At 40.2% G+C, this 25452-nt stretch overlaps 1 protein-coding gene across 6 annotated transcripts in view; it reads left to right on the top strand.

The window, feature by feature from the left end:
- Positions 1-25452, top strand: part of IL1RAPL2 (interleukin 1 receptor accessory protein like 2) — a 359275-nt gene that overhangs the window by 194394 nt on the left and 139429 nt on the right. For all 6 annotated transcript variants that reach the window (XM_079318894.1, XM_079318892.1, XM_079318890.1 and 3 more), the window contains 2 exons: positions 7740-7926; positions 13919-14072. In XM_079318894.1, the coding sequence (XP_079175020.1) occupies positions 7740-7926; positions 13919-14072 (341 nt within the window). The remainder of the gene's footprint in view (positions 1-7739; positions 7927-13918; positions 14073-25452) is intronic.

Genomic DNA, 25452 nt, shown 5'->3' with positions numbered 1-25452 from the left:
AAAAGTTAAAAAAATCCCAAACCCAAGGAACACTGTTGGCCTGTGTGATTCAACTTAAATGTTGGGAGACTTTCTTTGTCTCTGGGTAGTCCCTGTTGAAATGACTGGTGATTTGCTTTTCAATTGCATCTGTTACAGAGCAGAGGTCATGGGACCAGTGCATGTGTGTATGAAGGCAGCCAGAAAAGAAATAGCTCCTCCTGACCCTTACCATGCATGAATCATCTTGCTGTCACTTCTTCTTTCTTAAGACACATTTAAGAAACATAATACTGGAGACTGACCATAGCCACATCAAATCATAGCCACAAATTTTCGAATCATGAAAACCTTGCTGTTACTGGCTGTGTCACTGATTGTAATAGGCACATCCTGACATTTTTATGTCACATTTCCCTCTTAAGATAATGTCCAAATTAAATTTAAACTTGGAGCTAAGCTTTGGTGAGAGAGACCCAACTGTGAGATGCTCTACCCAGATGCCGTATCCAAACATCTTTTCTTCTTTGTCCCAGGATCAAGAAGGACAAAAATTCTCTGAAGATGGCTAAACTCATAGTGAGGAGTGCAGGTTTTGCTTTTAAGTGCCTCTGGTGGGAACTAGATCGTTGACAGGTGACTTGAGGAGACATTCCTGGACATCTATTTTCAAGCTGTCATTAATGGGAGCCTTTTAAAATTACCTTTCAGTGACTTTGCTCAGAAGTTTTTTCTTTTGAATAGAGAGGGTATAGCCTTTGTTCACTGTAAAGCATGGCCCTCTGGGACATCCACTATGTTTTAGTCAAGTTCAAATTGTCTTGTTTCTAGTGAGTCTTATGTAGAGATTGGATCTTAAGATAAAAGAAGTCCATAAAGAATAAAAATTCTCAGTGAGTGTTCCACACAGATAATTTTTCTGCATGAAGGGAATGGGGACTTGAATGGTACCTCTGTCTGGATTCAGCATTTCTTCCTCTGTTGGAGGAAATAGAGATAAGAGCACTGGATTTGTAACATGTTGCTGGTTTAGCACTTAATTTCTGAGATCATACTTTCCATGATGTTTTCTTTTTCTAAGGGGATCTTGAAAATGTGTCAGATGCTAAAGGAATGGTAACATGGAATTAGGATTTTTCCTTTTCAGGCATAGGAGTTGGTATCAGAATAACAGTTAATGGCAACAAAAAAACCAAAATACAGGACAGGAGTATTTTGTACCTACCTTGGTACTAAGTACCACACACAAGCCACAGAATTACTGTACCTCTTGGCCTTTGGTTCAGGGAGCAACTACAGCACTGTCAGCCTGCTCCTCTTCAGGTGTTGCTCTCTCACTTGATAATTTATGACAATTAAAAATCAAAAAAAATTTAAGGGTCTGTGATTTGTAACCTCTGGCTGTCATACCATGGGTGAGAAATCAATCTTTTCCAGGCAATGACCCCAACTATGTAGGAGTGAGTGGGAGTCACTGAGAAATAAGTTAACACTTGAGTGAAACCTTGAAAGAGTAAGTAATAATCTATTTGTTTTTAAGATGTTACATTTGTGTGATCTGAAAAAAAACGATGATGATAAACAACTCATTTTTCTTTAAGCAGATCATCAAACCGTGACTTTTGTAACTATTGTGTGAACTGTAAAATTTGGACAGGAATAAATTTATTAAACTCTCATGAAGTGAGAGGAAAACAATCAAATGCTCGATTAAGTCTAAGAGCTGATAAAACAGCACATTTATAGAGCAGCCAGTAGTGAATCTGGTTGTGCATTAATGCTTCAGATAGACAAAGATGGGTGGTGGTGTAGTTACTGCTTTTTGAAGGTTAGGATTTTTCTTTTTTTTTCCTTTTTTCTTTCTGGGAATTTTATCCCTTTTTTTTTTTTTTTTTTTTTTTTTTTTTTTTTTTTTTTTTTTTTTCCTAAGAAACCGTAATGACGGTACTTAAGAGACAAAAGAAGTGGCCAAGGTGGGGAGAAGGTGCTGCTGGTTACTCTCTTACCTGGGGGGGTTTCTCTTTGGAGGGGCAGAGATGCCATGAGATTTGGCCGGCTGTGAGGGGCTGGGCTCAGCTCCCTCCCAGATCAGAGGGGAACGGTCAAGTTGCTGGTACTGCAGGGAGAAATCTGTGCCACCAAGGAGCCCAGCCCTGTACTGCTTCCCCTGCTGTGAGTGAGCCTCTGCTCATTGGAGCAGCCACTGAACTGCGACCTTATTAACACCTGATCACACTGGAAAGGATCCTCACCATCTGTGTGGGTGCCTCAGGGGGAAAAAAATCCCAGGAACCCAAAGACCCCCCCTCTTCCCACAGGGTGCATCTCCCTGGGGACTTCTGCCGCTGCCTGGGGCTTCTTGCTACACTTTAAACTCAGCATCCCTTGCCCAGCAGGACGCCCCGCAGCTGCTGCTACCGCTCTGGTGTTTCTGGTATAGTTTCTTTGCTGCCTCGGGGTGTGCCCTCCACTGCAGTCCCAGCTCCTCTCCAGGTTCCTGCTGCAGCTGCTTTCAGCACTGGCCCGGCCGCCATTGCCGCGTGAGGGAGAGCGGCCGCGCCACAGCGCCCCCTGCAGGCGCGGGGGAATCCTGGCCCTGCCCGGCCGGGAGCCCCCAGCGCCCCTGCTGGCCGTGCCCGGAACTGCAGCGCAGGGAAGGTGCCGCCGCCCAGAGAGGCTGTGCCTGGGTTTGTGTTCTGTTCCTGCTGCTGGCCTTGCTCTGCATACACATACTATCCTGTGTCTTTTCTTGAAAGCCCCATAATTCAAAGTTATAATAATTTGGAGGGATGGGGCTCACATTTTTTATTCCAAAGGAGGTTCCTTCCTTCTTTGGCAGACACCTGTCATTCAAACCAAGACATTGCTGTTGTTGCTCTAACTCAAAATGAGCAAAGTTGAATATACAGCTTGATCTATCCAGTCCTGTAGATAGTGAGCCAATAAAAAATGTCATTAACACAGCCAGAGTGTTCAGGGACATGGAGAGAGATCTAAGCCTGAGGTGTGCTGTTCCCTGAGCACTGCTTTGATAAATACACTTCCCAGCTTTTGGATCACCGCTGAAGTCTTAGAATGTAATAAAAAACCCCAGTACAATGAAAAATGAATGTGTAAGGGAGAAAAACCTAGTGTGAATCCTCTTGTATAAATATGCTATCCAAAATTAGGTGGGGTTTTTCAAGCTAGTAGATATAAAATATTCAACCATATTTCTACCTCCTTCCTCTTTATAAGAAAATCAATAAATGCTGGTCACCGGGAGAGATTCTGAGCATATCAGAGAAAAAATTTCTACTTGATTCTTCTAAGTAACCACCTTCACTTAGCAGAAATGCAAATTAAAAAAAAAAAAAAGGTTTTTTTCTAAAGTACTGAATATTTATTTTAAATTTGAATTCAGCCTTAGGGCTGATTAATTGTCCTGAATCCAAAACAAGATGAAAAATAATTTTGTGACTGACACTTCAGTTTCAAATGTCCTTATCCATTTCTTTTTATCCTCCCTTTTTCCCTTTTGTCCTTGCTTCGAAGTCAAGCCAAACACAGTTTTGCTTGCTTTTGTTTTGAGACCTGTTAAACTCCCTTGGTTCTCCCTCTTCTTTTCTATTGGGTTTGAAATTGGCTTCAGTTTGTGGTTCAGAGCCAGCTCCAGGTGGCCTGGGGATTACAGATGCCTTGCCACCAGAACAAAGGAAACTCTTTTGTGAATTCTGGCAAAACTAAGCCCTTCTTCCTATTTCCAGTCAAGAGAGTAGGCCCAGTGTGTAACTATTCTCTTGAAACAGAAAATTACAGATCTTCGTTTCAGTGTAAAAATATAAGACAATTTTTCTTTGCACTGTGGAGCAAGTGGTTCTTTCTTTTCTTCCTATTCCTGTTCCCCATATCACCATTGCTACCTCTTATAGAATTAGAACCCACTAGAAATCAACTCCTGTGGAAAATGCATGGTTTGGAAATGTTTCAGAAAAGACAAATTATCAGAAGACCCCCTTTCAGACCCATGGATTTATTTCCTTTACATGCATATGGAAAATGTCACCTGACAGGTTCATGTGGGTTCCAACATTCTCTACTTAGATACAACTCTTCTTACCTGTCCTCAAAATACTAAGATCACCACTGGAAGCCCTCCAGCATCTTCCTCATCCTTCTGGAAGCTGCTTGCTTTTTATTCCATTTGGCCACTCTTTTGACAGCAAAGCCCAGGTTACCTGTAGCTTTGCTGTTGTTATCTGTTCTTGTGTCTGGCTTTCCTCGTTAAAAATGGCCATATAACCTTTCCTGCCAGCCAGAGACTGCTGGGAGCACTGACCTCCCCTACCAAGCTCTATGACCATGTGCTGAAAACAAAAGTGGATCCTTTTAATAATTCACGGGCCATCTGTTTAGCTTCTGAAAGAAGAAAAGCAAAAATGTGGGGTTTGTGCTAGTTTATCTACATAACTCTACCAAAAAAAAAAAAACCAAACAAACAAACAAAAAAAAAAAACAAAAAACCAAAACCAATAAACCTTTACCATAAATAACTTAAGTGCAGCTCATGAAGGAGAGCACTTGTGGACACAGGTTCCTGAAAACAATTGGGAAAAAAGAATGGGATTCCTTCCCAACACAGCAGCTCTGTGGGCTTCCTGAGAGAGCTTTTTAGGTGAGCTCTAGTGCCCTGTGTGGCCAGGACTCCTTTGTTCCTGTCTGTTTGCCAGGAAGTAAATCAAAGTTATACCAATCCTCTTTGTGATCCCCCTCCTGAGTTCTTCCTCAAGCTGTCAACTTTAGAGAGCCCCTTTGTGCCTCCAGAACCCACAAAGCAGGGAAGACACCAAGAAAAAATCAGCACGATGCATCAGCATCTGAGAACTGAAATCTAACCCCCAGCCTTGGGGAACAGTTTGCCCAGCACAGGGAGAAATGGCTGATGAGGAGGAATGGCTCACAACTTCAGCAGACTTCAGCTCTCAGACTTCTTCAAAACTGAGAAGAACAGTAAGGCTGATCAAACTACTGATACCTTTTGCACGTGACTTGAAATATCACTGTTTTCCAAAGCTGACTAGATTAAAGGCAGTTTTCTGCTTCAGTCACTGACATTCCGGCAGAAATTGCCTTTTTCTGGATTACCAGCAGTAGCAGTAATTTGAGTGGCTGGTGAGGAAACATCCATGAAGCTTTCAAGTCTATTGCTTTTGGCTTAGTGAAGGCTTTCTTCATCATGAGCCTGAATAGATTTATTGTCTTGGTCATAGAGTGTGAACAAAAGTGATAGTACTCACCAGGCACTTAGTTTCCTCAATTCTACTCAATTCTAATTGTAACTAATGAAAAGCATACTGCATTTTTAGGTTGTAGTTCCAGTAAGCGTTTTAAATAGAAGTAGCCTCCAGCGCTGTTCAAAATGCAATCTAAATAATGCAAGATTGTTAGGAGAAAATACAGCACTATTAAATAACACCAAGTAATGGACAACTATTCAGAGACTTTTTTTATTAGCCTGGATCATTATTACACATGTGACCTTACTTGCACTCAGTAATACTTATGTTTATTCAGGAAAGCCAAATAATCATTACTGATTAATTACAATTGATTGTACTGAGTGGTTGTATCCATATTTTTTGGATTTTCAGTGCTGTAAAAGCCCTCAAATATGTTTTATTTTCTTCCTACAAGAAGGGTAACCCTTTTCAAAAGCTAATTTAGGAGAAAGTTGACTTATTTTCCCTAAATTATATAAGCCCACTCCAAGTGATGGATTGTTTTCAGTCCAGAGAAATTTTCTTTCAGTTAAAATAATATGTTTTGTGTAGTTTGTGAGAATGAGACTTTATTATAGACTCCCAAGTGAAACGTATCACTTCAGTGTACAAAGTGAGCCTTTTTGCTCAGAGGTGAGGGAATGGACAAAATGGACTGATTTTATTACTGGGATGTCCAGGTGGCATTTTGAGGAGAAGTGAGTAGGAAGGACAAAGTCTGTGGTTTTGCTGAATTCATAACACTAATGATGCTGAAAATGGGATGTTTCTGAAGATTGCCTCCTGATTTGCCTTGCAAATAGCTCTGTCTGCCAATACCTGCTCATGTCACACCTTTGACAAGAACCCATTTGCACTGTTTTCCCAGCACTTGTTCAACATGAAGCTTCGACTTCTGGTGAGATGTCCCTGTAGATCTTTGGATTTTTTTCTCAACTACAGGCTCATTTGGCAGAAGGAAATGTAAAAGAAGATTTGTCATGGAACTTGCTGGACTTTTTTTAAAATAAAAAATGCTGTCGTGGGTCTAGTTGGCAGGAGTGACCAGTTAGCATCTTTAATGTCAGGGTGTGACTGATGAATCACTTTCCAGGTGCACAGGCCACCCTCTGGTCTTAGCTAAACCAGGTTGGGCAGAACTGTGATAGAGGAGGCAGTGGCAAAGCCAAGATAGCTGCCTTCAATGGGAGTAACCACCCAGCATGACTGGTTTGCTGCTGGCTTTCTTGGTAGTGACACAATCAATTAAAATGACAGAATGATGCACAGTGGGAGGAAGAACCCTGTTATAATGTGACTTTTTCTCTGTGTCACTGGGAGAGGGGCAGAGCTGGCAGCCTGGGCTGCAGCTGCCCTGCCCAGAGTGCCAATGCCCCACAGTAAGCACATCAGGGTATGTGCCTGATAGCCCCATTAAAGCTGCTAGGCTGAAGGAATTTAATCCTGTTTTCATGATCATGTAGCATGGGAACATAGCTGGTTGTGTCCTGCCCTAATATTAAGAATAGCTCTCAGGATTCTTTGGCACTTTGGTTCTTTGGTACCCCAGGCCCCAGCAGTCACTGCCCTATGGCCAGAGAGGGATCCTGGAGACCTGATTTTTGTGACAGGAGTTGCAGCTGTGGACAGTCCATGCTGGAGCAGAGGAGCACATGAGGAGAGGGAGGTGTGGGGAAGATGTTATGGACAGCCTCACTCCTGTACCACTTGGGGAGGTAGAGGCAGAGGAGGAAGAAGAGGATGTGAGTGGAATGTGCTTCAGCTTTATCTTTCTCGCCATCAAACCTATTATTATTTGCAGTTAATTAAAATATTTCTTTTCCATATGAAGTCTGTTTTGACTGTGACAGTAATGGGTGAATGGTCTCCTTGTCTTTTTCTTGACCCATTAGCCTTTTCATTTTATTATTTACTCCTCATCCCATTGAGGGGAGTGAAGAGTGCAGCTGGTGGGAGGCTAGCAGCTGGTCCAGGTTGACCCATCACAGCATCATATGCTGTAGGATTTTGTACAGGGGTTCCTTCTCAGGGAGAAATCTTTCCTGTGTCATGTGCTTTAACATCCAGCACATAACCCTTCTTTTCAAACATATAGCACTGCACACTGGAGTGAAATCTCCTGAATGTGGGAGAGAACAAGGGTGAGGATAAGTATGGAGGTGATACAGAGGAAATGGGACATTGTGGACACCAACATTAGAGATGCCAACAGATTCCTGTGTTCACAGACTTGCAAGCTCAGAAGAGCTGCTGTGCTGGGTTGGAGCACTTGTCAACAATATTTCTTCAAGGTTCTTCATAGTCTTCACAGTCAGTCAGAAGTGAGCCTTTATGTTTCCCAGTAATTCCTCTGTGCTGGAAATGCACAGCCTGGCTGTCACTATTTGAATGTGTCACTCAAGTGTTTGTGAAAATGAGATCTTAACCAACAAACTTATTGTGCCAAAACAAATGTGGTGAAAAGAAGGCAGGATAAATGAAACCATCTTTCTATCCCTGCAGAAACTCAACATATTGCATGAAGGTGTCCATGTCCCTGACAGTAGCTGAGAATGAATCTGGGCTTTGCTACAACAGCAAGATCAGATATCTGGAAAAATCAGAAGTCACTAAGAGAAAGACAATCTCCTGTCCTGATATTGAGGATTACAAAACAGCTGGTCAAGAGCCAGATGTGGTGTGGTACAAGGTAACTATTGTTGTCTTATTGCTGTTATGCTGAAACTGTTCAAAACTTTCACTGTTTTCAGTCTGAGGCTTAGAGCTGACTTTCTCTGAAGTGTCAGTGGTTTGTGACTGGTCTGGGAGTGTTCTCCCAGTATGACAGTTTTGCAGGTAAAATTATCCAGCATAGTCATTGTCCAACAGAAACCAGTATGAACCAGTATGTTTTGTGAGAGAGCCCACAGGACTTCTCTATCAGCATTCCCAAACCACAGTGCCTCTGTACCAGTTTGTACCTGGGAGTGGTGTCTCCCTGCATAATACTGGAGTAGAAACAAAGAGAGGCACCTGCAGTGGAGCCAAAGGTGTATCAGCAGCTTCAGCTGGGCTGTCCAATTAATTTTTATGGAGTCCATTGGGTAATTTCACCAAAATTGTAAATTTTTACCAAAGTCTCCTGGAGTCTGTACAGAAGTCTGCTGAGGTTCATTGAATAACTGTTATGAAGTCAGTTAATTTTAACTACTTCTTGCCAGGTAACTCATCTGCCTGCACTTACTCCAAGGCCTGTCAAGTGTCATACACCCTTTGATCAGCAGATGTATTGGTGATGTGTTTCTGTAGCTCCCTAAGAAAGCAGGAGAATAAGTAAAATATGGGTTGGCTGGCAAACATCAAGTAATGAGACTACAGCAAGGTACAGCAAATTTTGCCTGTTGTCTGGACTTGGGAGAAAGTCTCATGTTTGAAAAGCCCTCAGGTATTAGTTGAGGGCTAATACCCTCAACTGCAAGAAACAGTAGAGAAGAATAAAGAGCTGAGAGCCAGAAGGAGCCAGAAATAGTTGAGCAAGAGGAACAGTTCAGTGGGATCTGTGGAAAACAGAATTAGGATAGGCTTGGGTCAGGTAATAAAGACAGAAACATACAAACTAGTCAAAACATAAATTTGGAATGCTTGATTTGCCAACCTTAATAACAATCTTTAAAGACAATTATGTTGTATGACAGAAGTAATATGGGCAGATTAGCAGATTTTTTTTCTCCTTAACAGGTTGCAGCTGAAAAGAGCAATTATAAAATTGTCACTTATTTGTTTTTTTACAAAAATCTCACATGTCATATCTTATAGTAACAAAATGTGTGCCATAACCCACAGTTAGTGTGAACAAAGTTTTTCTTTCAGCAGTTGATGCTCTTTCAGCATATGGGTTGATATCTTCAGTACTGTTCATATGTCAAATGTATTTAGTTAATCACAGAATATCTTGTGTTGGAGGGGGCTCACAAGGATATTGGTTCCAATTCCTGGCTCTGCACACGAAGTCTGAAATCTCAGAGCAAAGAGGATACTGAAGAGAAGCTGCTTCTTGCCCTATCTTGGTATCACTGGGCACCAGATCACTGAAGATCTCACTTTTTTGCAAAAGCACACACAGTCTGGCAGAAATTATCTTCAGCTGTCATGGAGCAGAAATGAGTCTAAAGAAGATGCATGTGCAGCCCCACAGCAGCAATGCTTTGTACTGACCCAGGCAGGGAGTGGAAGGGTCTGTTCCATAATCCCACCCTATTGTCTGGGTGTCACACAGGTTAGGTGACACCAGGCTGGAGTGTGACAGCTGACTGACAAATCATCACTGAGGTGAAACTGAACAGAATTGGTGTCATCAGGTGATAACAGTGAGACAATGGAAGTTGACAACCCTTAGTCTGGCTTGAAAGTGAAAAGAGACATAAGTGAGATAAACTACTACATACAACTCCTTATCTATAATTAACAATAATGAGTTATCAGCTCTTAGAGAAACATCTTTGCTACCTAGACCTGAGTCAGGAAGCTCAACAGTGTGCAATTACAATATTAATGCTGCACAGAAGGTATGTCAGGTTATGCCTTGAAACTTATTCCTGAAATTAACTTATTCCTGATTATTCTAGAGGCTATTATGTTACTCTAATAAGAGTCTCCTTATTCAAAAGAGCAGAAGTACAATTTCTAGAAAATATATAATTATATGGATTTCAAAATAACTTGGTGAATACTGGGGTAATTCCTACAAACTGCAGGATCTTTCTAAAGAAGGCATCCATTTCTGGTCACAGCACAGTGGATCCTCAAGTTTTCCACTCTGCCTTGGATTTTAAGCTTTATTTGTACATAAAGGCACCTTCTTGAGTAAATCTGCTCCAGAGGCACTGGTGGGAGCTGAGGGGGGAGGAGAGGGGTTTATTCCTTTCCATTATGCTGGAATATTTAGACATTTTCACTCAGGCAGGGAGCATAGGTTGTTCAAAATAGAACACTAGATAGATAAATAAATATGAGGAAGTCCTTGATATTTCCTCCTTTAACCCTTCTGCTGAAAAGAGAAATCCTTGTGTTCATGAAAACCTGTTCACTGGGAGTCAGGGAGTTTGGACTTGTGACCTATGAAATACCATTAGACAGGACAGTGATGATGCCAGCCCACCGTGTGCAGAACCTACTCTGCCTTCCACAAGGCTTCTCTGTGTTGAGGGATTAATGAATCTTAGCTAGTAATTGCATCAATTTACTGGGAGTTAACTGTAATTCAACATGCTCTTAATTATGCCTGAATAGAATTCCATATGCACACTCGTGCGTAATAGAACATTTGCTGTGAGGATTTGTTTTAACAGTAGTATGAACTTCACTTCTGGCTAGAATTATACTGCATTAAATATTTATTTTTTAAAGATTTCCTCAATTAATGCCATTGATATATGCTCAGCTCAGTTATGCCTATTAGAACTGTTTTGACAAGACATATGGGATTTTTTTTTTAAGTAAATGTGTGTGTCAAGGCATGATTGAATGAATGGGATTTAAGAGTAAGAGCAGTTTCATGAAAAATCAGCTGGCAGAAGGAAAAGGCATATTACATCTTGAGTGTGGAGTCTTAATCCATTTTCATCATGTCTTTTCTACTACTGGGTTGAAAGGAGGGCTAAGAGAACAATCAAAATGTCAGGTGAAGGACAGGTAGTTGTTATCTAGCCAGAAAAATAGACTTTTGAGGTACTGCCACTTAGATTTCAAGGAAGAGGAAAAAAAAAGGATAGTGGTGCACACCTTCACTATTGGGGAAAAAAACAACCCTAAAATATTTCAGATGTCTAAGGAAAGTAAATAGTCTAGAAAAAGAAACTTGCAGATTCTTCTAACAGGTAAAAGCATAATGCAAAAGCAGGAAAAAGGAATTAATTGGTTAAAGTCTTTGGGGACAACTTAGAGCACCTGCCAGTACCTGAAAGAGGCTTAGAAAATAACTGGAGAGGGACTTTTTACAAGAGCATGTACTGAAAGGGTGGGAGGGAATGGCCTTGGACGGAAGAAGGGTAGGTTTAGATTAAATACTAAATTTTTTCCTGTGAGAGTGGTGAGGCAGTTGCCCAGAGAAGCTGTGGGCTCCCCATCTCTGGAAGGGTTCAACACCAAGTTGGATGGGGCTTGGAGCAACTTGATTTACTGGAAGTTGCCCCTGCCCATGCAGAGGAGTTGGAATGAGGTGATCTGTAAGGTGCCTTCCAACCCAAATTATTCTATGATTCCATGAAGTGAGTCACACAACTGAGCACTTACCCTTTTAGGGAAAGTAGCAGACTGCTGATAGTAAAATCTAAATTTCTTTTTCACAATATAAAAACTAGTAAGAATTTTGTTTCTCAGCCATTTTCCAGCTTCTCCCCTTTTTTGCTTTTAGTTTTGTGTATTAAATATATAAACAAGCCTTTTCAACATTCTTTCGTAAAGCCTGCAGAATCAGCAGAATAAAAAAAAATAAATCATTAGCTGAAATTTGGAAAAGAAAGCCTTATAAATAATCTTTAATAGGAAGTGTCTCAAGAAGATCCAAAAATAAATAGTTAGGAAATTAGTGGCACAATTCCACAACCACGTTTCCTCTATGTAAAACCACAATAGCACAAACATTGCTTTTTGCTAAATCATTCATCTTTGTAGTAGTAAAGATGTCATCCTTCTTATTGCAAACTTGTATATAAAAATCTAAAGCATATAGAAATGTATCTTCCATCTCTTTGTTCCTATTCTTTTAAAAATAAAGTAGAGACTATAAAACTGGTAACACGGGTTATTTCAGTGCTGCACTAAAGGGTGTCTGAAATATGCTTACTTTGTGTGTTCTGGGAATTGTATTCCTTCTAAATTAGGATTGAATAGGACTGAATCGTATTCTTTGCCCAGTGTTCAGATTTAGTAACTCCAAGTAGGTGGCTGATGTATTTTTCAATAGAACTAAAATATTGAGTTCAAATTAGAAAGGATTTAATGGCATTTCCTAGCTCAGATTTGTGTTCTGAGTGAGTCTCAGCACAGTGGATAGGAGCTGGATTCTGGTCATTCTCTGTCACCAGTGTTAACTGAAGTTCACTTGCAAGACAAGATGTTGCTTCTCTTCCAGCTGTTCTTTGGAACAGAGAGAGGCACTGATCACTCTGTTACCTGCAGTAGTGCTGCACAGCTTCTGAATCTGAATTCTGATCACATTGGATCTGAATTTGGCCTCCAAGGCACAGGGAGAATTCCAGTGCTCCCTTTTCAAGTGCAAGGCCAGAAACTCTCAGTCTTGTCTTTTTTTTGTCTCTATTGTTGTTCTTTAATTTAGAATCTGACATGGATTCGGGATGCGTATGGAGTCCATGAAAAATTTATGTTTGTGTCATGCTGATCTCTTACTGTGGTACAATATATTTGCATGTTGACGTATTTTCTTGTTTGGTTGTTTTCTTAAGAGAAAGCTTTGTTCTATTTTGTTTTCTGTGTTTCTGACACTGCTGTTGCAGACAAGCAGAAAATGGGGCATAGGTGTGGGCATGTCACCAGTCTCTGAAGTTGCTGAGCCTGATGTAGCTGATGTGAGACAGCTGCAGTCTGAGAGCTTATTCCAAGCTGCCACCTTGAGAGGGGGAGTAGGGGGGCATTGAAGGTACTCAGGCCCTATTTTGCTTTGTGTTTCCTGGGTACAGGACTAGCCAGAGCCTCTGGTACTGCTGGCACTTCTCAGTGCTATAGAGAACTCAAAAAGTATGATTTTGTTGCAGGCAGAACAGGCTTGATGTTAAAGGTATGTAGAGATAATAAATACATAATCTTAAGGTGCCATTTTCAAGAGACAATGATTACATCTGGCCCATGCTTTTAGTTCAGGGTGTTCCAAGAACAATTCAATCATGAGTGCTGTTCATGTGGAAGGTGGCTGATCTGCCTGCAAGTGTATTGGCAGAGGAAGAGCCTCTTCTTGCACTGTATCACACCCAATCCAGAAGGACTCAAACACTGTTCCAGTAGGACCACAGTTTGTAGCAATGAACCTAAATCTGCCAAACAGCAGCTAAGGACCATGTGGGTGAAGTCTGAGAGAGTTGCAGGCTATCAGTACCATGTCCTGCATCACAGGGTGCATGTGAGGGTGATGTTACAAAATGCCTGGTGATGGGAAAAGGCTGGATCAAAGCTCATCAGGTGCTGGAGAAGCCAGTGATGAGGAATAAGGCTGTGAGGAAACTAGGCTTCTGAATTCTCTCAAAAAACTGCTACTCTTCCTGTTTTCTTATTTTGGTACATGGTTCTGACCTAGGACTATGTGTAAAATTTGCCTTCAGGCTAACTCTTAAGAGATGTTGCCCTTACTCCCTTCAAATAGAGTATTTTGATGGTTCATCCTAAAGCAGAGGTCTTGGAAATTGTTCTGAAGAAAAAGAAGATACTTAATCCTTTCTTGAGGGCACCATGTATTAAGCACAACCCATGTGATACAGTAGGAATAACTGAACCTTAAAAACATTTCTGTTTAATTTCAGTCTTCAAATTAACTCCAGTTTCAGATCTCTCTGCTTTTGGAAATTATATTTGAATTTTAATTGCAACATATAACTAGGTGATTGTTTCCTTATGTGTAATACTGAAAATCTGGTCAGGCAACACTGTCTTATTTCGTACAGGTAATTTTGGCACTGGATTTTTTCCTGCAGGAATGTGAGCCAAAAATGTGGAGAAGTGTTGTAATTCAGAAGGGAAATATTCTCTTAATTCAAGAGGTCCAGGAAGAAGATGGAGGAAATTACACCTGTGAACTAAAGTTTGAAGGCAAGATTATACGAAGGACAGTTGAATTGAAGGTTACTGGTAAGAATCTTTTTTCTATGCCAAAAGCAAAAAAAAAATAAAGCTTTGAAAAAATAATAAAAAAACTATATTAACATGTCAGTGAAATCTGTCAGTGAATTTGTTTGATAGAAGTAAGTCCAAAGCAAATCCCAGTAGCTGAGCAGTCCCAGGCTCAGGAAAGTTTATACAAGATCTAAAATTCCACAGAAGAGTACTTCTATCTTTTGCTCTGTGCAAAACCTGGAAATGCTCCATATTTTTAAGTTTTCATTTAATTTATGATGATCAGCTTTTCTAGTCTAGGGATTGTCTTTAGTGAAGAATATGGCACAACCTATTCCAAGAATGAAGTTAGCAATATTGGACTGTCAAAACAAAGTAACCTGCTTGTAAGGAGGTCATACACTCTGTGGTTCTGACTCCATGTAGTATTTACCAGACAACAGTATTTTCCTGTCTATTTTTGCCAGGTACCGAAAATGAACAGCTAAAAAAAGTACTGTCTACCAATATATTCCTGCTCCCTTTTCATTCAACTGTACAGTATGACATCTATGATTATCATTCTGCCTTCTGTGTCTGTGGAACTTTGCAAGTACCTAAAAACAGTTGAGGTTTTCTTCAGCCTTTCACACAAAACCAGATGAACAAATGGTTAGATATTTTCCCACATGCTTTTTAAAACAGTGCCCTACTCAAAGCAGTGACTGGTAGAATTCCTCTTTCTTATATCAAACTAAATTATTCCATATGATGTTTCTAATATGTTCTTGAAAAAGAAGTCTTCCCTTTATTTTGAGTGGAATGTGTTTTGTTATTCTTATCATTATTCCTCATTTTCAGTGAGTTTTTGCCCTGTGTGCTCTATGTCACATGACCCTTTATTGTCCATTTTTGACCATGGACAGATCTCTAAAGCATTGATTTGACCTACCTGACCCTAGCCCTGAGATCTGAATGAAGATATATTGAAGGAAGATATAATACCTGCCTTGTGCATACTCGCTACCCTAAGCTGGTCTTCAACCAGAATGTGAACTAAGTTTGACAGAGTGAAAATGAGATGCATTTAACTCAATTCTGTGCTCTCCCTCTCATCATGACCTTGCTAGAAGTCATCTGTTCTCTTCTTTATTAAAACACTGTGGTGTATTTGTACTCCACAATTAAGGAATGTGTCCTAAATTAAATATGGTATTTATTGCAGTTATTTATCTTATTTAAAAGTTTATTATCTGAATTATTTAAAATGCAAGTATGAAATATGTAACTGTTCTCCTTTTTGCAAGATGCTTGAGAAGCAGATTTTTTTCCCTTTAAATTTGGTGTGAATTCATGTTGCATTAAATATTGTTTAGTTAATAAAAGCACATATGTTAACACCTTTTCCAGATGAAAATGTTTGGGAGACATATATGATGTTATGTGTTTGCTGGTTGAATCTCTCTAGATATCTGAAAGAGGCTAGTAAGTTTATGTAAATGAAAACCTAAAAATGTGGATAAGAACTGCAAATATAATAGAACCATGTAAGCATATTATCTCACAGCTTGGTTGAGCAAGTTTGTTTCTCCTGTTTTTGTTTTGTTTCAGTTTGTGAATTTTACATGTGTGTAGGTTTAGATCTTTGTGGGGGAGAGGTCAAAGAAAACTTGTACAACAAAAGCAAAGGACTGCTTGTGTTGAGCAGCTGTCCAAAGGTCCTGAGGTCAGATCACAGGCCAGGAGCAGGTACATAACATCCTCAGGGACTTGGTTGAATAAATGTTGTAGTTTTTCACAGACTCATCCCAGTATGTCCAGGTCTTTCTTGTAATGGAATTGGTGTTGCACTGGGCCCCATTTTTCCTCTGTCTGAAAATGAATTTCTCATCAAAATCCTGTACCAGGAGAAGCCAGAGGGAGAACCAGAGCTCTGGTGGTCTTTAAAATCACTGTTAGCAAATACTGCTGAAGGCTGGGGTAGAATTGTCTCTGCTGGCCTGCAACACAGATGTGGAGAAAATGACCTTGCCTGCTGCTTTCTTCTGAATGAGCTTTGCAATGCTGTTTGTATTACTAATACTTACTACCATGCCTGAATTGGCATTTATTGGCAAGTGTCTGAATTATTCTAACATATAGATTTTGAACAGAAAGACTGTTGGGCACTGCTAGCAGCCATGGTAGCCTGAAATTGTTATTGAAGAGTTATTCTGAAAGTAAATAGGTAACCCCAAGTCTCCCTTGAGCAAGGAGAGATGCACTGCCATGGAGAGAAAGAAACTGGCTTAGATTCCCTGTAGTCTCTTAGGCATTTTCTAAAGTACACAGTACAAAGTACACCAGTTAGGTGGATGAAGTTATTTATCTCTTGATTGTAAGACAAGGATCTTTTCTTCTTTGAAGTCACATCAAATATGGTACATGAGGTTTTTAGTCTTTTGTGAAGATTCTGGTAGTTACGTAAGTAGCAATATTAAATATTTGCTATTCGTAGCTAAATGCAGAATGGGCATCTCAACAGTGAAACTTGAAATCAGAATAAATGCAGTGCTGTCATAACAGAAGTTACATCAAAAGCTTTAGAAAAATTTCAAGGTGCAGGAGCCAGATGCACCATTTTAACTTGCTGTTGGTAAAACTAATCAGAAAGTTAATGAGATTCCAGACAAATGCAGCAGTTTTGCTGAAGATGTGATCCCTCAAGCCAGCCTGATCAAAGTTAACAGCAGACAAGAGAGCAGTTGTGGGCTGTTTGGTATTTATATCAGTGCTGCCTAAGGATTTATTTCAAGCAGAGGCTTTCAGCTGGGGACACAACTCTGCTGTTATTATTTAGGTATCCAGCAAAGTCCAGTGATGCCATTAGGGCTATTAGAAGGTGTTGACTTAACTTCCTGTGCCAAAGTGTCAGCACAGTTGTCTCGTGCCTGCAGCAGGGAGCTGCAAGGACAGTGTGTGCTTTCCTTGGATCCTGTCTTGCCTTCTGGCCTTTGCAGATGCAAATGGAAGATCTCTGTGGGCCAGTTAGGGCTAGGAGGGGAGTTCTTCCTCCCTTTCTTCTGTGACTATCATGATATGAGCAGCTATGAGATAATTTGTAAGAAAGAAGTCTCAGGAGTCTTAGATGGAAACTGAAAGCTATCAGTGTGTGATGCCTGGCCAGGGGAAGGCAGACAGAGGGACCTGAGTGGTGTTGGTAGAGCAGAGCACAGAGCACACAGGTCAGGTGGCATTTGCAGAAGGGCAGCTGGACACAGGGCTGGCAGTGTCACCCTGTGTGGTGGCTGATGAGCAGCTCACTGTGAGTCTGTTGATAAAAGGCTTCAGTCGCTCTGGGGGTTTCAGGGAAAGGCTTGCAGCCTAGAATGTATTTGAAAAATATTTTGACACAAAGTATTTATAGGGACAAAATCCTGAGCTTCAATACAGCACTAATGAGCAGTGCCTAAATCTTGGTGTTTGGGTGCATTTAACAATAATAGATTGTCAACAAACCAGCTTTTTCATCACTAGTTCTTCATGGGTTTGTTGCATTATGCAGACAGATGTGAAACGAGTCTTGTCAGCCTTTTTTGCTGAAGAAACATGACAACAGTGTTATCTCTTAGCAAATAACACATAACCCTTCAGTCTATGTAAAAAAAGTATATTGATACTATTTCACTTTGCTTCTTGGTAGCTTTGGTGTGACAAACAAGTGAGATTAGAAACTGATCTAGGGTTCTAAAGCATAAAAATGTAACAGAAACTCAGTTTTTAATTAGATAATAAAATAGAGTGCACACATTTAGAAAAAAACTGAATGCGCTGATATAAAGTTACAGATAATCTGCATTATTAGAATTTATTAAAATTACACTTATTTAGGAATATCAGTAATCAAAAGCATGTTAATGAGTATTACAAATGCCAGTGTTTATTGATGAACAGTTACACTATTGAGATTAAAAGAAAAAAAACATCCCAAACATAGAAAATAATGTTGGTTTTGAAAGGCAATTTATGCATCTTCCTGTTTTCCCCAGCCATACCAGCAAATTTACTCCATCTTGATGCACAGCAATGTTTCAATAGTTTTGAGGGTGAAAAGGTGCCACTGTGAAAAACACCTGCTGTGTTTATCTGCCCCTTCAGCATCCTTTGTGCTTTGGAACACTGGTATGTAAGGGCACAGGCTGAGAAGAAGATGCAAGGAGACAACATCTTGGAGGTTTGGGAAAGGATGATGCCTCTGACAAGGGAGCAAGACCTGCTCTCCTGGCATGGCCCAGGTGCCCCTGGCAGGTGAGGCTGTTTTGCAGGGATGTGTTTATTCAGGAATAGCTGTGCCAATGGGACAGGTTGCCTTGTTCTTTCTGCTGCCTGTGGAAAGAGGTGATTTGTGAGCTTGTGCTGGTGAATTATTTTCCAGTATGACAGCAGAAGGTTGCCATCTGACCAACATCATAAACTGCAGGAACCCTGTCCTCCAAGTTTCCTTCATCTCTACTCTGGCATATTCTCCACAGGCTGCTAAAATGCCTGGCTGTTCCAAAAAGTCATTTATGCAACAATATTTGTTTTGTCCATCGTAAATGACAAATTATTCCACATGGCTACTTGAGTTGAATGATTCTGCCCAAATTCACTCTTTGATCATAGTTTTTCAATTAAATTCTTTCAAGTCTCATTACATCTCTCACTTTTCAAATTACACCTGCTGCTGTTGCTAGATTTTGTTTGTGGGTTTGGGACTCCTTTATTAGCAAAGTAGTTGATGTTGATTTGCTATTGTTAAACTAAGGGGGTGAATTGGATTTAGAAGGGCAAACAATTAGTTGGACTTTCCAGCAGCTCTAGTGATAAAAAAAAGCTACCACAATAGAAGTGAGGATATGGGCTAGAAGTATGTCCACCATTTGGCAGTGGTTATTTTTCTGTGGGCTGGATATGCTTCTTTACATTATTAGAAGTCGAGGCTAGTAACACATAGGTGGCATTTACTGGGTGCTGATCAGAATCAAATTTATACCTGCAGTAATCCTAAGTGCACTCTAGTCCATATCAGTTTATGGTGGATAAAATAAAGTCATACAATTGATGTGTTGACTGACAGCATTTTTGGCTGCTGACAGTTTCCAGAACCACAGCACAAACTATTAAGATAAACTAAAAGCTTATTTAAATTGAGCTGAAACATGGAAGTCCTTCCAAGTCCTTTGGAATTGAGGCTATTATATGTGATTTACTTTTATGGTGTCAAGTATGAGTTGGTGTTTGCTTAAAAATCTGAGAACGTGTTATTGTGGTTCTCTCCCAAAGGCGTGTTTTGGTATAAACAGTTTAGTAATCTGCAATGAATTTATGAAATGGTTCAGTGTTGCTTAAGTAGTTACTTATCCAACAATCCAGTTTAGCTCTGAAAGGTCACTGAGCTCTGAATATGATTTGTAGATGTAAATGCAAGCAGGGCCAGCATAAGACTCATGTTAAAAAAGCAGGTGTTTGAGGAGCAGCAGCTGAACTGAACGTCCCCAGCAGTTTTGTGCTGTGACAGGTGCTGTGCTCAGGACATGCCTGAGCCCTGGTGTGCAGGGATTCCTGGGAAGGAGCTTCTCCAGCACAGCCAGGTAACATGTTTGCATGGCTTCTGGTACCCAAACTAACTCTGACATCTCTGCCTGGCACTGCACTCTGCAGAGAAAGCAGAGCCTCTGGATAGGGAGGCTGGACATGCTCTCATTCTTCCACTGTTGCTTTATTTTCTGAGCTCCAGAGCCTTTTCTTTGGAGATGGGATGAAATAGCTATTTTTAGCACTAGTTTATCATCAAATGAGGCAGTAACATCAATTAGAGAACTGCATGAAAATAACAATAATTTCCATTTATGTAATTATAACATCAAAGGTCATATTGAAACACTATATTTCTGATTTTGTTATGTCAAAATACTTCTTTGTTGTAAGCTGATATATTTTATTTTTCCTTGTGGCTGTACTATTTTTATTAACACATTACATTACATACATTATATAGCTACTAATGTATGTTAATGAATTTTTTTCAGCATTTCTGAAATGAAGAGTTTTAAATGTTTCTATTAATCTTTTTAATAGATATTTTTGCAGAAAATTTCTTGTGAAATACCAAAATTTTCCCCAAATGCAAGCTCTGGTTCCTGACAGCATCAATATCTCACCTAATCCCTGGGATCTGGGAGTTGCTTGAAGTGCAGTGGTGTTTTATTGTTGATTCTGGCCAGCAGCTCTGATGAGAGCTGTTAGCTCCCCTCTCCCTTATTTGTTTGCATTTTCAAGCATGGGTCAGAGAGTCTGTTGTCTCAAATAAAGCAGAAAACATTTCAAAGAAAGCCTAAAGCAGCCTGTGTATTTTCCTGCTGAAGCAGCCTGGAAAGCACTGCAAGGTGGAACACGGTGACGTGCGGGTGCTGGTGCCTGCTCTGCCCTTCAGGGTTTGCTTCTCCTCACTTCTTGCATGGCCAGTGCTGGTGGCCATGGGAAGTGTGTGCTGTGCTTGGAGCTGTCTCCCTTTTCCTGGAAGCAGATGCTCCTTCTTGAAAGCTCTGTTTGTTTAGCTTCACATCTCCAGAAGAAAAATTTCCCGTTTAGCGTTCACTGGAATTCTAAAGTGATATTGAAGCTGTCAGCAGCTGTAGGACTCAGGGACATGGTTTTTATTCTTCCCCTCCTCTCCTGGCTTGGCAGCTTTAGCCTTTCTTTGCCTGCTGTGGACAAGGTCAGCTCACTCCCAGTGCTTGGCAGTCCCCTCCTCTCCTGACATATGGCCCGGGATGCCTGTCCCCTCCTGTATCCCATGCAAGTGTTCCAACCAGAGCTCCCTTTTGGCAGGAAATGTGCTGTTTCCAGCTGAAAGCCCAGCTCCTGCTCCCTGAAACTTCATGGGGAGCTGCTGGAGTACAGTCAGGGAACACTGGAACATTGGCACTTTCTACTTTAGAACTCATTTCTGTTCTTAACAAGAGATTTTATCCATAAGTCAGAACCACCCCCCATACTCTGTAATTCAGACAGCAAATCCCCATGCAGAAAGCTCCTGGAGCAAGGGGGTGATGGAAGTTTGCACCCCATTTCCTTGGCTGATTTGAGGTTGGATCTCACACTTTGGCTTGGGAGAATGCAGGAGAAGGGGGCTCACACTGTGGCTCTCCTGGCATCTGCCTGTGTGCCTTGGTGGCTTTGGGTATCACTCCCCAAACAGTGTCACAAAGAAAATACAATGATTAACCAACCTGGGTTGCTGAGCTCAAAATGAAGTGTGCATTTTCAGATTTTCCTCAAATGTAACATAAACAGTGAGGGGGGATAAAAGCTGGTGAGATTTTAGATTTCTTTTTTTAGTTCATAGTGTTAGTGTATTCCATTGACTAATGGACTGGATTTATAGTGGTAGATGCAGAAAGGCCTTCTTTCCTCCAGGGAAACCCTTTAACATTTTTTCATAACAGAACTTTTACCAATATTTGAGTCCGAAAGAGAATAAATGAAAAGAATCTGGGAAGATATTTACAAAATAAAAGGCAAAGAAAATAGCAGCTTGCTTTTGACTGCAATTCTAACAACTGTGAAAATTAGATACTTGTTAATTTGGAAAAGAAATCCTAAAGTGAACAAGTTAAATCTGCAGAAGTTTTTTTACTTCTGGGAGGGATATTGCAGATTTTTTGGGAACAGAAAATCCTTCCTGTTCACTTCTAATATTGACATGTTAAAATATATAACATGTACATCATATCTCAAGTGACATTTACTTGCTCATATAAATTACACACTTCCATAGCAAGACTTCATCTCTTCTCCCCCTGCAATATCTTGACAGTCAGGGAATCACTTTTTCATTAAATGAAAGGGACAGCAAAAAGCCTGCCCAAATTAAGTTTTTACTGAGAATCCCAAGCTTTTAAAGATTTGTGGTAGGAGATACTGTTCTTAGCATTTCCTCTTCTGCACTTTCTTATAAATGATGCATTGCATCTTCTAGTATTTCTATTTTCTAAAGGAAACCTTCCTTTCTGTGAGAGAAAGCAAGGCGGAAATGGGTTAAGTGCTGACAAATACAGTACTTAAAGACCAGGAAATTAATTTCACAGCTGGGTTCTCAAACCATTGCCAAAATAACTATCTATTTAAAGCTACATATAGGAAGTGCCAACAATTAGAGTTTTCTTTTGATGTGTTTTATGTGATTTGTATTAATTTTTACCAAGGTCTTTGTTTTGTAAATATTAGCTTTCTATAATATAGTAAAGTATTTATCTTAAAACTTTAATTTCAATTCTGATTTTTTACATGTCTGGCATCCTGTTAACTCCTGTAGACAGCTAAACATTTTTCTGTGGTCAAAGCAGACTTAATTGCCACTGATTTCTGTAGTGACTTAAGTTTTTCTGTTTACCTCAGGCAAAGCCCAGGATGATCCAGCAAAAGAAATGTGTGCATTTGCTTTTGACCCCATTTGAAAAATGGAGCAATTTCTCTGGTTTTTTTAGAGCATTTCTTGTTCAACCATGCAAAAACCCTGTTATAAATCTGCAGCAACTTCTGTATCTGCAAGGAGTTAACAGGAAAATTCAGTCCAGAGGGTGGTACCAGTACAATGAGGGTGCCTATTCACTCGGAAGAAGTGCCAGTCCTGTTCCAGCTTTTAACATCTCCTTTTCACCTGACACCCAGCAAGGTCCTGATAAATTGGACCAGCTCTTCTGGTTTCAAGAGCACCTCATCAGAGTCTGTCAGCTGAGGGTCTGAGCAGTGTCTGAGGAGTGCATGTGCCCATTTGTGGCTGCTGTGTGAACTGTGTCACTGTTGAAGGGACAACAAAATATATCCACAAGGATAAAAGCTCTTTCATTTGCAGTCCCTCAAGTGATCCAGATTGATGACTTTTCTATTCACCAGAGTGACCTGTTAATACAGGGCTCATGAAAAATGAGTTTGGAAGATAAACATTAAGTATTACCTCCATATCTCCTGGAGAAGCTGCAGGTTCTAAGGGCAGTGAGAAATGTAGCAATATGCTGCAGTCTATGAATTATATATAATGTCAGTACTCTTGGTGCTTTACTTACAGCTCCACAGCCTGGCTCATGAACATGGAAGGTAATTAGAATGGCAAATAGCATTAGTTTTTATTGACCTATGTTGCCCCCTAGTTCTCTGTCATGTTCTTGAACATCATGGTTTTTCCCTTCCACCTTAAATCAGCAGTTTGCAGTTTGTGGCATTGATTATTTGGTATTGTCTAATTTATTGATGTGGCCAGCCAAAGCTTCAACACATGTTATGGGTTGCTCATTTCTCCAATGATCTGTCTTTGTGCACAGCTACTGTAGCTCACTGAATCACTGACTATATACTGTAAATGTCAGATATGAGCTCCCACTTTAAAAACTGCTGTTCATTCTGGGAGCTGCTGAGCCACATTCTCTAAATGTATTGTGCTTTCAGCACTGGAGGTGACTTAGTATAAATGATAGGATTATTAGAGTTTTGCCCACAACAGCAAGTTAAAGCACACACACTGAAAGAAACTTGTATGTTTTCATTTTCTGTGTTAGAGGAGGTTTCCTTCATCGTGAAAGTGTAGTCTGGATGCTCTTTCTTCTTTATTAATAATAGATAGGCAGATAGATGCACAGACATGAAATAACACTGCCCCTGAAACCATTTTGCTAATGGTAAAATAGATACACATGAGTGAGCAGATTGCCTTGTCCACAGAAAATGCAGCTTTCCCTCCCAGAGAAACTGCAAATCTTGCCTAATGTTTTGTCTCGTAAGAAAAGCTTGAGAACAGGAAGCAATGAGTGTCTTGTTCCTTTGAAATGACTGGAGAAATTTTAATAGGTGAATAGCTCTGCTTTAACTTGAGCTGGAGATCAGGATTATATTTTCACAGCACAATGTTGACTCCTTTCAAAACTGGTTTGTGCTGTTTGGCACTTGTAGCTGTATCTCTCAGATGAAAAGTTCTGCTGTGGAAGGAATAGTGCTCACTACTGAATTGTCAGCATTATTTCTTGCTGCAGTGATGTGATCCTCAAAGGTGCCTTATTCAAGTGCTGGTTTGGCCTGACCTGTTTAGCTTATGAGATCTGACAGTAGTAGTATTGCTTCAGGCTCTGATGTTGCTCTTATGAAGTTCACCACAAGACTGGAGCTAATAACTTACTGATGTTTGCTCTGTGCCTTGCAATTTTTAAATTGAAAGGACATACAAAAATATGCTGGGTGTGTTAAATACCTTGTTTGTCTTCAATATCATGGAGCAGCATGGAAAATATGTTCTTAATTTTCATCAGCACCAACCAAGCTATTTTTTGTCTTTGATAGCATTGATTGACTTTTTGTAAGCAAGAGAAAAATAAGCATTCTACTGAATTTGTATTTAGGTGTTTATTACTCCAGTCAGCTTCAAAGGGCTAGGTAGCTACTCTCTTACATTAGACTTATATGTACTGACTTATTTACTATGTGTGATGAGAGGTTTTTGCAATGCAAGCATGTTTCAGTAAATAAAATCAATTTGCAGCCAATGGGAATGCAACAGTAAGTGATTTAACTTTTCATCTTTTTCTTTGGCTTAAAATGAAAAGCTCTCCAAGGTATTTTTTATGGCAAGCCCTGTGGGCTGAAGTACTCTGAAAAAGTGCAGGAAATATAAAGTGCAGAATTGCAGACCAAAATGATTTAACTGAAAAATTAATAAACAATATAGTCATAAATTTCTAAGGCAGCTTTGGGATCTTATCCTCTGTTTTTTTCTGGCACAGCCCAGCAGTGGACCCGAAGGCCTGTTGCTCCTCAGAAAGGGCAGTGTGGTCTGTGTGGTCTCTGATTTTATTTTATCTTGGCCGATGCTGGATCTCCTGTGTGGGTACCTGTCTGCCAGGAATTGGTCTGAGATAATTTCATAATCGATTGAGATGATAAAAGGGCTTTGGTTATATTGAAGGAGGCTAGATCCAAGCACCAGATGGCTTTTCATCTTTATACACTGCATATTGCATTAGCAATCCAGTTGTGGAGGTTGAGCTGCCCATCCTGGGCCAGGAGTGGTTATAGTTTCTGGCAGGGAAGGAAACAATTTGCCATAAGCTGTGTATGCCCTTATAGCTTCTCTGGAATGCACTACCATGTGGCTTTTTCTTCCTTAATGTGAGATGAGATGCACCTGGAACAAGAACCTGCCAGGGCTGTGACAGCTCTGTAACCTCTAAGTGGCCATAGCAACTGTATTTAGGCAGATGTTTTTAAGGACAGTATTATCTAAATATTGGTACATGAATCTGTGCAGTAAAGCAATCTGATTTAGAGATGCCATTTGTGCTTCTCTTGGGATATGCACATGTTGCAAAAATATAAGGAATTTAATTTGTAAATGAAATAAGAGAGG

Source organism: Erithacus rubecula, assembly GCF_903797595.1.
Source record: "Erithacus rubecula genome assembly, chromosome: 15".
Taxonomy (NCBI): domain Eukaryota; kingdom Metazoa; phylum Chordata; class Aves; order Passeriformes; family Muscicapidae; genus Erithacus; species Erithacus rubecula.
The sequence above is the reverse complement of the archived record's forward strand: the minus strand, read 5'-3'. Positions and strand labels throughout refer to the sequence as shown.